Source organism: Cuculus canorus, unplaced genomic scaffold (assembly GCF_017976375.1).
Source record: "Cuculus canorus isolate bCucCan1 unplaced genomic scaffold, bCucCan1.pri scaffold_78_arrow_ctg1, whole genome shotgun sequence".
Lineage (NCBI taxonomy): Eukaryota > Metazoa > Chordata > Aves > Cuculiformes > Cuculidae > Cuculus > Cuculus canorus.
Genome location: NW_026527851.1, coordinates 180,720 through 194,994, shown reverse-complemented (window position 1 = coordinate 194,994; position 14,275 = coordinate 180,720). Strand labels below are relative to the sequence as shown.

The 14,275-nt window shown below is 53.4% G+C and overlaps 1 protein-coding gene across 1 annotated transcript; it reads left to right on the top strand.

Moving 5' to 3' along the window:
- The first annotated feature begins 8,209 nt into the window (after positions 1 to 8,209).
- Positions 8,210 to 12,815, top strand: LOC104057635 (ubiquitin carboxyl-terminal hydrolase 36-like). The gene is made up of 10 exons (XM_054055809.1): positions 8,210 to 8,744; positions 8,881 to 9,102; positions 9,778 to 9,888; positions 10,224 to 10,326; positions 10,931 to 10,998; positions 11,406 to 11,476; positions 11,709 to 11,791; positions 12,002 to 12,113; positions 12,372 to 12,512; positions 12,711 to 12,815. Exons 1-10 carry the CDS (start codon positions 8,210 to 8,212, stop codon positions 12,813 to 12,815), a joined length of 1,551 nt encoding a protein of 516 aa, XP_053911784.1.
- Positions 12,816 to 14,275: the final 1,460 nt, after the last annotated feature.

Below are 14,275 nucleotides of genomic sequence, written 5' to 3'. Positions count from 1 at the left end.
AACAGCAGCAAATACGTATACCCTGCACGTGCTTCTCAGTCCCTCATAGCAGGAGCGAACTGGAGACGTAGCAGTCTCCACAGGCCCTCCAGCTGATGCGCCACGTGGCATGACTCTGCTAACCGATGTGGCGACCTGCTTTTCCTGCTTCAATTATCAACGTCTGTGAGAAATTTTCCATATTAAGAGCAGTAATTCAAGTTGCAATGACAAATGATTAAATATAGTACAAAGTACGATAAAGCAGTTTTCAAAGTAGATGTAAACAAGGATGGCAATTAGTAGCTCAAGTCCTAAAAAGTGGCTTGGAAAAGAGAGGAGTGATGGAAAGGAGCTGTGGAATTTCTAGAGGGTAAATAATTCACAGGTGCTGTGACTTGGACTGACAGTGGCACAATGAGGACCTGATGCCACGCTTCCCATGCATGTGAGCGGTGCAACCTTGCTGTCTTCTCTCTGTGTACTCAAGATGGTTATTGAGAGCAATTTCCTTTAGTTTTTTGAAATTTCCTCATTTGCATCTTTAAAAACTGCCTCTGTGCAGCACAGTGCTTTGGGGCAGTGTCTCACTGCTAAGGCTGAAATTGGGAACAGATTTTCCTCACTGGGTCTGAAAACCTTTTGATGCTTCTTTAGCTGCTCAGTTATTATCCCATCTTAATGTCTGGTCTGTTCTCCTTTCCCTCTCTTTTTAAGTACCACATGCTGAAGTGTGGCAGGTGTAGTTGTGTAGCCATAGCCTTAAGATGCTGTGTCTCATTGTGGTATTTATTTGTGCAGCAATGGTCTCAGCTAAAATATACCTATGTACGTTTGTGTGTATTTAATGAGGTACCACTCTGTGGTGCTTTCATGCCTCAGGACACTGCAATACTCTTTCTTTCTGTGTGGTTTTTTTTTGGTGGTGGTGGTGGGGGCAGATAACATGATGTTATTTTCACTGACAAATTTTATCTTCACTGTGACTAAGTTGATACTTCCATAGTACTCGCCGGAAAGGGCCGCATTCCATTTTCGGCTTGGAGACACAGAGCACCCACAGGCACACCCCTTACAAAGCTTCTTTTGTTTTTTATCTTGAAGCAAAGCACTTAAACATTTTGATTTAGAGTAGTTTGTTTTGTATAGTAGACTTTCACCGTATAAGCATTAGCATTTATTCCAGCAAAATGTGTACTACTTTAAAAAGCAGACTTTTTTGTCTTCACGGCAATCCATTGTTAGATCTTACACTTCTATAGAATATCTCGGTTTGTGTTATCCAGTAGCTTAATGTTAAGGAACTGTGTACTGGTGTTCACAATTAGGTGTGAATGGAACTATGTTAGCCAGATAGATCCCGAGTTATGACATGGGCTATTCTAGATAGAGCTTTATTCAGAGATTATTCAGTGGCAGAATTTGTTGCTCATTTAATGACATTGGAAACATCTTTTTTATCCACCTTTTTCTCCCGTGGTAATCCTAATTTTTAATAGTGTTTGATAATTGTATCTTGTATAATTGAAACATTGGGGAAATTTCCTCCCACAAATCACTTAATTTGTACTTAAAGCTGCGTTCGCTTTTTTCCACTTTTTCTCCCACTGTGAAAACCTTCAGCTTTGTTTCTCTGGAGGTTAAAGTATACTATATTAACTGTATTAGTTAATGTAGTATTTAGGGACTTATCAGTCTTGAAATGATTACTTTAAGGAACAGAAAATTAAGCGTTCTGAAAACACTTCTCAAAAACTATGTCTTGAGACCGATTGTAAGTTCACTCATAAAAGAATAAGCTCTATGTTAATATGTTATTTGAAATGAGGCATCGGAATCATTTTCTCTAAAAGCACCTAACTTCCATTTTTCTAAATAATGGAAGTGTAGGGGTCCTCCTTCTCGTCTCATGCGGAAACACAGCAGTGATGGTTTCAGGTGGAGCGAAGATTAAATGAAGTGCTGCAGTTCCAAAATACAAATCTGCTGCTCTCCAGGTATCGCCTTGGAGAGCCGAGCAGCCCCGTGCATCTTCTGCCAAAGCTTCACTGGGCATTTCAAGTCTGCCTCCAAGGTCCAGCGGACGAGGTGGTGGGCGACCTTATCTACCGGCTGCGGTCCACGTGCAGCACAGTGGTTCTGCGAGCTTTGCTTTAAGAAGACAACCACTGGAGGTGTGGTGGGGCTTCTCTGGTGTGTGATAATACAGTAACGGGAGTAACTGCCCAACATTAATCTATTTTTCAACATGTTCGGATTCAAACAACTTTTCTGTATTCAAAGACACAACCCTACGTTCCTGGTTCTGTTATTCTGCTGCTCCTGTGGACTCGGGGGCCGGAAGAGAAGAAGCAGGAGTTCTTCTGTGTATGCGTAGTTTTGTGTATTATAGGAAAAATCTCGGTCTTTTTTAAATACTTCAGGTAGGATTTTTCAGATTTAGTTGAACTCGTGTTCCCTTTAAAGCCAATAATTTAAAATAAAAAAAGGAAAAAATCCAGACAACTGCCGATTTTGAAGAATCTCAGTAGTTAAAAATATGCATTTAGCTGAAATGTTATGGGTGTTTTTTTACGTTACCATTTGTTAACAAGTTCCTTTTCTTTTGAAATCGATTTTAATTGGTTTTCTTTCACCAAAATCAAACTACTCCTAAGAAATTGCCAAAAATCTAGACTGTGAACATAAAGTCAGTGTTGTAACGCGTGAAAGAGTGGAGAACAAACTAGGTTTTGTAGTGTTCCATAGTTTTCTAAATGAAACTGAATGTTGTTATGATATTACTGAATCGGTACAGTGATTATCTGAATAATTTACTACTTTGAGGTAATTATAAGGGTACATTTTTAAAAAAATAATTTAGTTTTACCTCTACCTGGAATCACTTGAAGTACTTAGAATACATTTCATGGTTTAGTAATTTGAGAAATCATAAAAAATTATTACAATTAAGGAAGTGGTTAATAATGTATATCTTGTTTATTTGTTTTATGGAAACCAAAGTAATTCCTGTTTAAATTGTAAAAAAGTTTAATTTCAGTAGTGGCAGGCAGATTAATCCTCTGGGTACTGAGAGTGGGGCTTGATTGCTTCAAAATTAAGTCCCTTCCTAATAAATTGTATTCCGCTTCAGGAAGCAAAAGTAAATCATTGAAACAAATCTTCTCTTTTGTTTCTACTTCTACATCCTTTAAGATGGGTGCTTTAAAGGGTTCTCCCTTTGCCCCAACTACTGACATATAACTCCTCCCTATCTCTATTCCTTTTGGAAGTGTTTGGATGGTTGATTTTTCAGCTCCTGTATCCACTAAAAATAAAACCTCCTCCTTTTGGGGACCTATTAATAATTTTATCAAGGGCTCTGTTGATGTTGGAGTCCCCAAAAGATATAGCCCCTGACACCCCTATTCTTCTTTGAACATTTTCTCATCTTATTCTCACTTACGACAGTTCCTCTGAACATGTCCCCTCTTATTACAGTAGTAACAGATGGGAATTGTGAATCTCTCTCTCTGAGGCTGTCCCCTGGGTGCCTGTTCTATTCTTTTTTCCCTTTTCTCCCCAACCACAGTCTTAATTTCCTGACTTTCTGTCACAGCTGCTACAAAAATTTTTGCTTTCGCTTTTTGTTTTTCTTCATCCCTCCTAACATAGACCTTCTGGGCCTCTCTGAGTAACTCCTCTAATCCTCTTTCTTGCCAGTCTTCAAGTTTTTCTAATTTCCTTCTTATATCTCCCCAGGATTTGGCTATAAATTGGGTTCTAAGGATTGCGGTCCCTGCTACTGTATTCGGATCAGTTCCAGAATACATTTGTAGGCTTTTCCTTAACCTCTCCAACCATTCTGTTGGAGATTCGTCTTTTCCTTGTTGTTCATTAAATGCTTTATTAATGTTTTATCCTTATAAACCACTTCCCTTATTCCCTGTATGATTAATGTTCTCAAATCCCTCATATTTTGCCTTCCTAGGGGTTGTTGGTGGTCCCAGTGAGGATCCACATTGGGCCATTTCTGATCTCCTGGGGGTCCCGCCTGATTCTGTCTTTCCATGAATTCTCATTCTAGCTTGTCTAATCATTCCCCATTCCTCGGCAGTAAATAAAATCCCTAAAATGGATTGTATTTCTTCCCAGGTATAAGTATTGGGACCTCAGAATTGGTGTAATTTTTCAGCTACTCCGAGGGGATCATCTAGTAAGGTCCCCATTTCTTTCTTGAAATTCCTTACATCTGTGGTATTTAATGGGACTGCCACAAACCCGATGCCTCCCTGATTACCTCCAAGGGGTACCTCTCGTAAGGGATATAGAGAAGCTCCCTCAGATGCAGCAGTCCTACTTCTTGTACATAAAGCTGGAGGTTGATCTAATTCTGGTGCTGTTGGTGGTGGAGGCAGGGGTAGCGGTGACTCTGGTGGAGATACTACAGCCGCTGGAGGAGGTGGAAAGTTTTCCAGTGGCTCCCATTTATCCTCTTTTTCCCTTCCTTTTTCATTCCTATCTCCCTTTTCTTCCTCAAACTTTTCATCAGTTTTTAATGTAAGTATTGAGGCTGGAAAGGGACGTGAAGTCCTAATCCATAATCCTGCATAATCACTTTCCTCCTGACTAAAGGTTCCTTAGAATTAACATGTATATTTAAAGCCTGACAAATCCAGTCTTCAAAAGATCCAAAAATAGGCCAAAACCCATGTGGTTTTAAAGGTTCCTTTGGCCACTCAATCATACAATATTGAATCGATTTTAATTTACTTTTTCCTTTTCTGGGGCCCCTTTTATTCCAATTCCTAATCATTATTCCTAATGGACTTTCTGGTGGTATATCTGGTAATTTGCTCCCTTTCTTCTGGTCCTGGGTCTTGATTTTGTCTGACCCATCCAGGAATTTTATTGTGGCAATTCCTACAGCCCTTGGTTACCCATAAGAGTGTCTTGCAGGGGGTTTAGGACCTATCACCCACCCACGAATCCTATAGGAATCGCTTTGGGGCAGTCAAGGGGAGAATTAAAACCTATGGCACTTCTTGGTACTCGCTGGCAAGGGTACTGCTCATCCTGGGCTGAGATGCTGTCCTGTTCCAGAGCATCTTTGCTGCAGGAGTCCCCAGGACAACAGCACTGAGAACCAGGCAGGATCAAGCCACAACAGCGGGTGCAGCAGGATACCCAGGCCACATGCAAGGCAGGGCTGTCACACAGTTGTTTTAACCCTTGGGAGCAGAGAAGACCAAGGGAAAAGGACCTGCCCCCCCAGGGCAGGGTGGACATCCAGAGAGCTGCCACTGCCCCACTCCCCATCCTGGTATGCTCTGCTTTGTAATAAGTACCCAACGCTTCACTTCCTCCTCACTCCTCCTTTCTACTTAATGAGAGAGACTTTTGCATACAAAGAGGTTCATTGCTGAGTGTTCAGAATTCCGGCTTTCCTGGCACTTTTTTCTGATCCAGCTTTAATTCCTAGAGTGAAGCTGGCCAGATTTGTTCACAACTTCCAACTCTTCCACAGTATTAAACCACTTTTCTTTTCAGGAAAGACTGGAGTCTTTTCAAAATATTTAATTTCATTAAAGCCGACGTGGTTCCTGAATGCTTTTTACAGGCTTACAGAACACCAGAACATCTTCACTTTCTCCTAACACCCTGGAAAAACAGAGCAAACTGGAAATTCTCCAGCTGAACCTCTCCGAGGCCAAACTCACCACCCATGCAGGGGCACAAAGGACAAGTTCCGATTTGTGCTCCAGAGCTCTTTGGAGGAAATACCTTGAAAGCACCCGGCTGCCCGGACATGGTCTCTGCGGGCCGCACACCGCAACACTGTGCCCAAGGCAGGAGTGGCAGCTCTCAGCTCTGCCCAGGATGCTGAGCTGCAGAGAGGCCAATGGTGCTGCTGTCTTGCTGCCACTGTCCTCATCCTGCTCCCTCTGAACAGCCCCCGACGGCTGCTCTCAGCCCAGGATCTATGAGCTTACCCACAACTGCCCTCAACCCCAACCGCTCATCTTATCAGCTCCTTATCATCACTCTCCTGCTCTCCACTGGCAGGGTTTCCCTGCAGGGGGGAGACCTGATGGGGGTGTAAATGTGGGGCAGGGATGGACGGGAGCAAATGTGGGGAGGGCAGTGGCAGCTGTGGGGTTTAATGGGGACTGAGCTACCAGGGCCACCACAGGGCTTGATGGGGACTGAATCTCCTTCCTATGGGGCTTAGCGGGGATGACCCCCCCCTCTAACACGGGACTTAACAGGGACTGCTCCACCAGGGCCACCGTGAAGCTTAACGGGGTCCCAGTCCCCGTCCCCCCCCCTCAACGGGGCTTAACGGGGATTGGGCCGCCAGGGCCACCACGGGGCTAAACAGGACGGAGTCACCCCCACCACAGGGCTTAGTGGGGACCACCCCACACTGCGGGGCCTAATGAGGACCGGGTCAGTGCCACCACAGGGCTTAACGAGGACCGGGCTACTGGGGCCACTATGGGGATTAAGGGGCGCTTTTGTGTTTATGATTTTACCAAAATACAAAGTTTTAATTTTAATTATCCTACTACCATAACCACCTCTCAGTTAATCTCTGACAATGTGTGTAGCGGAGCTCCCTGTCTGCAGCTTTGGGAGCCTGCTGGGAGTTACCCCCTCACAGCCCCGCTCCGGGGGCGTTTTCATGCTGTGCGTCCCTGTGAGGTTGAAGATGTTGTACTGGACCAGTCTGGGCAATTTTATTGAAGAGAAAAATTCAAAAGAAAGAAAAGGAAATCCCCCCAAAACCTCTAATCAGTGCCAGATCCGCCTCCCATTTGCTTTCAGCAGGGCTGTATTGTGCGTGCCACTGCTCCTGTCTCTCGATTTAATACTTCCACTTGTTTAACAGGTGGGTTTTGGCTGTGTGGTCCCTGTGTCATAATTTCCGTCTCCTCATCCAGTTCTGGAATCACAGGTGTTCCCTGCAGGGGGGAGACCTGATGGGGCTGTAAATGTGGGGAGGGATGGACGGGAGCGAACGCGTGGGGAGGGCAGTGGCAGCTGCGGGGTTTAATGGGCACTGAGCTACCAGGGCCACCACAGGGCTTGATGGGGACTGAACCCCCTCCTGTGGGGCTTACTGGGATGAGACCCCCCCTCTAACACGGGGTTCAACAGGGACTGTGCTGCCGGGGCCACCGTGAAGCTTAATGGGGTCCCAGTCCCCCCCCCACGGGGTTTAACTGGGACCGGGCTGCCAGGCCATTGCGGGGCCTAACGGGGACTGGGTTCCCCCCACTGTAGGGCTTAATGGGGACTGGGCCGCCAGGGCCACCACGGGGCTGAACGGGACGGTGTCACCCCCCACCACGGGGATTAACCACCCCACACTGCGGGGCTTAACAAAGACTGGGCCACTGCCACCACAGGGCTTAACGGGGACCACCATGACCATACGGCTTAACAAGAACCGGGCTGCTGGGGCCACTATGAGGATTAAGGGCCGCTGGATCATTTCCACCCCCCCCTCCCCCCCCCGCCGCGTTGCTTAACGGGTCCCGCGAGCCGGGAGCGATCAAGGGGACGTGAAGCCCTCAACGGCCCCGCCCCCTTGGCGGCTCAGCCAATGGGTACAAGCAGTCTCGCCTGGACCCGCCCCCTCCACGCAACACCCAATGGGAAGCCCAGACTCAGCACCCAGGCCACGCCCCCTCGGCCTCTCAGCCAATGGGCAGTCGCGGTCACGCCCACTCGCTGCCCTGGCGACGGGAACGCGCTGAAACGGTTTTCACTCTGCCTCTCGAGGTGGAGAGTCCCGGACGCAGGAGTGCTGAGCTCCCGCTCTCGGACGGCCTTTGGAGAATTTGCGCGATATACACGGAAGCGTTGAGGTCCTACCCTCAATCGACGGCGAAAGGAGTGCAGAGGATCCGCAGCTGCCGCCCTCGTTCCATCCCAGAGGAGGAGCGACGAGGCGCGGGGGCTCTGCCCCCGTTCCGCCCTCGTTCCACGCTGAGAGGAGGAACGCTAAGGCGCCGCGGCTGTGCCCTCTGTGCCCATCCCGGGAGGAGGAGCGAGGAGGCTCTGCCCTCCGTTGCTCCCTCTGTTCCAACCGCAGCGGAGGAGCGAGGAGGCTCCGCCCTCGTTCCGCCCTCGTTCCCCCCTGAGCGGAGGAGCGAGGAGAGAGCGCGCTCTGTCCCTCCCCCTGTTCCACCCCGGGAGGAGGAGCGCGGAGGCTCCGCCCTCGTTGTAGCGAGGGAGGAGCGCGATGCCGCCCCCTGTGAACCCTCGTTCCGCCCTCTATCCCTCCCGGAAGGCGGAGCGCGGGGACACGGGGCGGGTCCGGTGCCGCCGGGCTCCTGTGCGGAGCGGCGACACGTGCGCGGAGCGGCGGCGACGCGGATCGGTGAGCGTAGCGGGGCAGGACGGGACGGCCGGGACGGCGCCGCAACGGCAGGGGCGGGGGGGGGCGGGGCGGGAGGCGCTCGGGGACCGCGGAGGGGACCGGATGGGGCGTCCGGGGGGCGCGGGGGAAGGCGAGAGGTCGGGTCCGTTGCCGTGGCCACGGGATGCAGCGCGCCGGAGCGGAACGCTCTGGCGCCCACCCCGCCCGCTCGACCGACCCCTCCGTTCCCCGCAGCCGCCGGGCAGCGCCATCGCCATCGAGGAGCAGCGGAAGGACGGCAAGGATGGGCGAAAGCTGCACCAGGAGGTGGCCACGCCGTTCCAGGCGCCGCTGCAGCAGAAGATGGAGATGGAACCGACGAAGCACAGCGCCTCCGAGCAGCTGAACCGTCTGCAGGGTAAGGACGAGCTGCTCAATCCCCACGAGGAGACTGGTGGCAGCCCTGAGCCTGCCCAGCAACGTATGTAGAGAGGGCGAGGGGAGCCCTCCCTGCAGCCCCCACCTCGCCGCTCACCACCCTTCTCTCCCCACAGGCAGCGAACATGTCCCAGGGATGCAAAGCGACGGGATCCCCGCGCCAAAGAAGGTGCTTTTCCCCGTGGAGCGCCTCTCCCTGAAGTGGCAGCGGACCCACCCGATCGGCGCCGGGCTGCAAAACTTGGGGAACACGTGCTTCCTCAACTCCACCGTGCAGTGCCTCACCTACACGCCTCCGCTCGCCAACTACCTGCTGTCCAGGGAGCACAGCCGGACCTGTGAGTGGGGAGACATGGCTCTGGCGAGGGTGTGTGGGTGTCAGGACGTGCCTTGTCTGCTCCCTCCTGCCTCGTTTCTCCATCAAGAGGTCGTTCCTGTGTCCATCTGACTTTTTGCAGCCACAGCAGCATTCCCAAGCTGTGCCTCCTTTTGTCTGGGAAGGCGTTGACTCTGCTGGGCATACCCAGGACTAAGACTGGTCCAATGGGACCTGCTGGCTTTGTGGGGGCTGAGCAGTCTCTGCCTGTGGGGACTGCGTGAAGTCACCCACAGGGCAGAAGACGGTGCACCGGCAGGCGCCGTTGGTTCTGGGGGACTTTGCCGGGGGGTGTCCCGGTGCACACTGCTCCAAACTGTGACAAAGGGGAGCCTGCGGCGCTCCAGCCCTGTCCTTAGGACTCTGGTGGGATTGGCCCTGTGATCTGTTTTCCATCCACGTGGATGCTGTCCCGCCTGGGATGTTGCAGCAGCCGGTGCTGCGACTGGGGCTGCGTCAGCTGGGGGCGGCATGTGCTGCTCCCTGCAAAGCCAGGATGGCCCCGAACTGTGCCACTGCACCAAGCTCATTGGGAAGACGGCGCGTGGCTGAGCTGTACGGGACCAGAGATCCTCCGTCCCGTGGACTGCCTCCATCTCTCCTGGCTTTGTCCCCAACGTCTTCTCTCCTGCTTCAGGCCAGCGAGGGGAGTTTTGCATGCTGTGCACTATGGAGAAGCACGTACTGCAGGTTTTCAGTAGCAGCGGCAGCGCAATACAGCCCACGGCCTTCGTCAGAAACATCAAGAGTAAGGATAGCTGTGCTCCCCTTTCTTAGCCATGCAGGGCAACAGTGAGCGATGCAGGAGCAGAACCTTTGAGATCAGGACAGGTCTTGGCAGACTGCTCTTCAGAGCTGACGCTTGGAGTCTGCCAGGGGCTGCGCTTGGAGTCTGTCAGGGGCTGCGTGGGGCTTCCCCCATGGCCAGCCTGAGTCTGACATCTGGTTTGAGTTGAGGGGGCTCAAGCTCAGATTCCCTGCCCTGAGGGAGGGAGAGAGGGAGGAAGGGAAGGAGGGAGGGAGAAAAGGAAGGCCTGCATGTGTTGGAGCGCGTGCTGGGACTGAATCCTTCCTCTCCTACAGAGATTGCCACGCACATCCGCTTAGGCCGCCAGGAGGATGCACACGAGTTCCTCAGTTTCACCATCAATGCCATGCAGAGAGCCTGCCTGGATGGCTGCACCCAGTACGTGGGGCCCCTTGACAGCCTGTGCTGCTGTTCTCTGCTGTCCCGTCACTGTTCCCGTGTGTCTGTGGGAAGGGACTGTGGGGTGAACGTGTCCCCCGGGTTGGTTTGGAATGAGGTACTGCCTCCGGGGCCCAGCTCTGCCCCATGGTGACACAGCTCTGGGCTGCTGTCTGCCTGCTCCCTTACCCTGACTCCTCTGGCCCAGCATAGCTGTGCTCCTCTCACCAAATCCCAAGGGTGCAATGGGTTTAGGATCCTGTCCCAGGTGCCGAGGAATGCATGTATGCTTCCTAGTTGAGTCCCGTCTCTGTGGCTGCGGGTGGGAGGCCTTCCTGGAGCCCTGTGTCCCAGGAAGCTGCGTTGCCTTTGCCTGCAGTGCCCAGCGCGGAGCTCCAGGCAGGGGTTTGTGCTGCTTCGAGCAGCCTGGTGCCACCCCTGGAGCTGTGCCAGCCGGGGAGCAGAGTGACAGGGGCTGTGACTCGCCTGCTGCCAGCTCTCTGCTGGCCAGAACACACCGGGGAGGTGTCCTGAGGGCACAGCGGTGGCCCGTGGGGTGGCCGTTGCGGAGGGGCGGTGTGAGATACCGTGTTGCTGTCTCTAGGTTGGATCAGCAGAGCCAGACCACAACGCTGGTTCACCAGATCTTTGGTGGCTTCCTGCGGTCACGTGGTGAGTGCTGGCTGCCAGGGCCTGTAGCTGTCGGGGCTGCTGCTTCCCTGAGATCCTCACAGGGAAAATCTTTTGGGCAAATTACTAAGTATGTGTAAATTATCTGGAGCTGCAGCTGGTCCATCGTGCAATCCCTGCGGGCCGTGATGCCTGTGGTGGAGATGGTAAAAGCTGTTGGCTGTGGGTCCCCAGCTCATTGCCACCAGCAAAGGAACCCGTGTTGCCAGCTCTCTGGCAACTCTTGCTGTCCCTCCATGCAGTGGACTTGCCGGCCTTCGTCCTTGCCAGGTGGTGAATCCTGGTGCCCAGAGGCGGAGAGGGGGAATCCTGCACTGCCTGCGCTGTGCTGAGGTGGTGGTGGGTGCTGGCGTTGTGTCAGGGTGTGCTCATCGCTTTGTCTTTTGCAGTGATGTGCAGAGTGTGCAATTGGCCCTCGGACACGTATGAACCCTTCCTGGACCTGGCGGTGGAGATCGAGGTACTGTGTCAGGGTGGCGATGGGGAGGAGCTGTTGCGGCAGCTGCACCGTTAGTGCCTCAGGGTTCCTTAAGCTGCTGCTGTCAAGTCCCAGTGCAGGCGGCAGGGAAGCAGATGCTGTTGTTGCACTGCCTCGTACTGTGTGTTGTCTCTCGGGGCCAGTGTCTGGGCAGGGAGCCAGGCTGTGGCGTGGACAGGCCACTCGTGCCCTGACCTCTCCTCTGTCCTTGCAGGAAGCTGAAAGCATCGAGCAGGCACTGAAGTTGTTTGTGAGGCCAGAGATGCTGTGTGAGGAGAACGCCTACATGTGTAACAAGTGAGTGTGTGGGCCTGTGGCAGGAAGGGGCCCTCGGGTGTGCCAGGGGGAAGCAGGGAGGGCTTCTCTAGCTGCTCCATGGCTAAACCGGGAGGTACGTGGCCATGGAAGCCTGCACTGGAGCCGCTTGGCCAGGGCTGGCAACCAGCTGGCAATCACAGTTCCATGTGCCGTGGAACAGCTTGAATAGCTCGAGCTCTTCCTGTACAGGTGCCAGACCAAAGTGCAAGCCATCAAACGCTTCAGCATCCACCGAGCCTCCAGTGTTCTCATAGTCTCGCTGAAGCGCTTTTCCATCTTCAGCGGAGACAAAATCAAGAAGGTGAGTACTTGGCACTGCAGAGCTGGGGCTGTCTCCTGGCCCAAGGCCCTGTGGCCCAGAGCAGGGTGGGAGGTGCACGGTGCGAGCTCTGCTGCAGCCCTTCTCCAGCCGCGCAGTGGGGGTTCAGCTCATCCTGGTGTCTTGCTCACTGTGACCTCTGCCTGGGGAGAGCGAGTCCTCCTCTCTCAAGACATGGGACTCCGAGGACAGCTGAGCTCTTGCTGCTGTGTGGGCTCCTGAGATGTCGTCTCTCCCCAGGACGTGACATACCCTGAGGTCTTGGACATCCGACCTTACTTGTCAGAGGCCAAAGGGGACCCTATGAATTATGAGCTCTACGCCGTGCTGGTGCACTCTGGGTACTCCTGCCACTCGGGGCACTACTACTGCTATGTGAAGGTGAGCCCAGTGCGCTCTCTTGGCACCTGCTCTGGGCTGGGTGCCGGTGGGGCCTCTTTCAGCAGCTCCCCTTTCCTGGCCCTGAGCCACGCGTGCGTTCTGTGGAGCGGAGCTCTGCCATCAGGCGCCGTTCCTGCTGCACTTCAGGCCAGGAAGGTCCCTGGATGCAACCCAACCCCGTTCTCTCTTCTTCTGCAGGCCAGCGATGGGCAGTGGTACCAAATGAATGATGCCACTGTCGGCCTCACCACCATCAAGGTGGTCCTGAACCAGCAGGCCTATGTGCTTTTCTACCTGAGGTGAGAGCACCGTGTGTCTCCCAGCCCCTCTGGCCACTGGTCTCGGCATTTGGGACAGCGCTGGTAGCACGAGCCAGGGTGTGGGACGGAGCTGGCTCAGAGCAGGGAGGCAGGGAGAGGTCCAGCCCTTGTAGATCAAGAGCTGTAGGTCAAGAGCAGCTCGTCTGATTGGAGCTTCGCTTCTGTTGCTTTTATGCATCTCTGAGGAGAGTGTTGCAGGCGCCCTCCTCACAGTTAACACATGCGCTTCTCTGCTTTCCCCAGAACAAGCGGCACCGTCAAGAGCGTTGAGGGACCCATGGCCAAGGCTGTGTCCATCCCGCCCAGCCAGCCAGTGATGGGCCAGGTGAGTCCCAACGGTCGCTTCCTGGGAGCTGCTGCCCCTCTGTCCACTCTGCCAGGGCGGGGGCTGCAGCTTTGGAGGAAGGTGGGCACAAGGGACGATGGTTTGCAGGAGGGACCCTGCTGAGCCGAGGGTTCCTGGGTGAGCTGTGCCCCTTGAATCCTTTCCTCACTGAACCTCTGTCTGTCTGTCTCTTTGTCTAGAAAGCAGAGACGCAGCCTGCAAAGCAGCTGTCTGGGCAGGAGGAGGTTGGGGTCTCTGTGTCCCGTAGAACATTCAACACAGGGCCAAAGCTTCCCACCTCCTCCAAGGTGCTGCAGGAGCCCAGGCAGCACCTCTCTGCTGTGCCTGGAGTCAAGCCGCCTGCTCCAGAAGGCTCCAGGCAGGCTAAATTGAAGAGGCCCCTGTTGGCCTTCGGCGCTGTGGAGCGAAGCAGCACGCCTCCACCACCAGCCAAGAAGCTGGCACTCTCTGCCGAAAAGGTGAGTCTGAGTTTCTGCTCAGTCTTCAGGAGACACCTTCCGATTCTTCTATCACCTCCCACTTCCTTCACGGGGCTGCCTGTCCCCCTCCCCTTTCTCTGGGCTCCATTTTATGATTTTCTCCTCTTGGGTTACAGAATCTCTTCCTCTTTAGAGCATCAAGTTTTTATTCATGTCCATAACTACAGGGCAGCACGCCGGTGCCGGTGAGCAGAGGTGACCATTACAGACGACCTCAGCCACGGGTTCCGGAGCGGACGCACCCCATGGGCACCACGCGTCATGACTCCACTTCCCAGCCTTCTGGCGAGTTGAGGTGAGCGGTGCCAGTTGCTCGCAGGCAGCAAGGCCAGTAGCAATCTTGAGATACTCCATGAAGCAACTGCCTGGCCTGGCAGCTGGCTGGAGGAGTGATCTTGGCAGCCGGCTCTCCTGTTCTCCTGGGCTGGCAGGGCCCGCTCTGGATGCCTGAAGCAGGGCTGTGTCTCTGATGTTAGCACAGCGTGGGAGGGAGCTTTGCAGGCCCTCGCCATGTACTGGTGTCCCCTGGGATCAGGAGGCACCAGCCTGGTCTTTTGTGCATCTCTGAGGAGAGTGTTGCAGGCGCCCCCCTCACAGTTAACACTTGCGCTTCTCTGC

Excerpts from the sequence above, each read along its gene's own strand:
- LOC104057635 (XM_054055809.1), top strand. The coding sequence starts at position 8,210 with ATGCCGCCCCCTGTGAACCCTCGTTCCGCCCTCTATCCCTCCCGGAAG. Across the intron at positions 10,327-10,930 it reads TGCCTGGATGGCTGCACCCA|GTTGGATCAGCAGAGCCAGA; the intron begins GTACGTGGGGCC and ends TGCTGTCTCTAG. Across the intron at positions 12,513-12,710 it reads ACTACTACTGCTATGTGAAG|GCCAGCGATGGGCAGTGGTA; the intron begins GTGAGCCCAGTG and ends CTTCTTCTGCAG.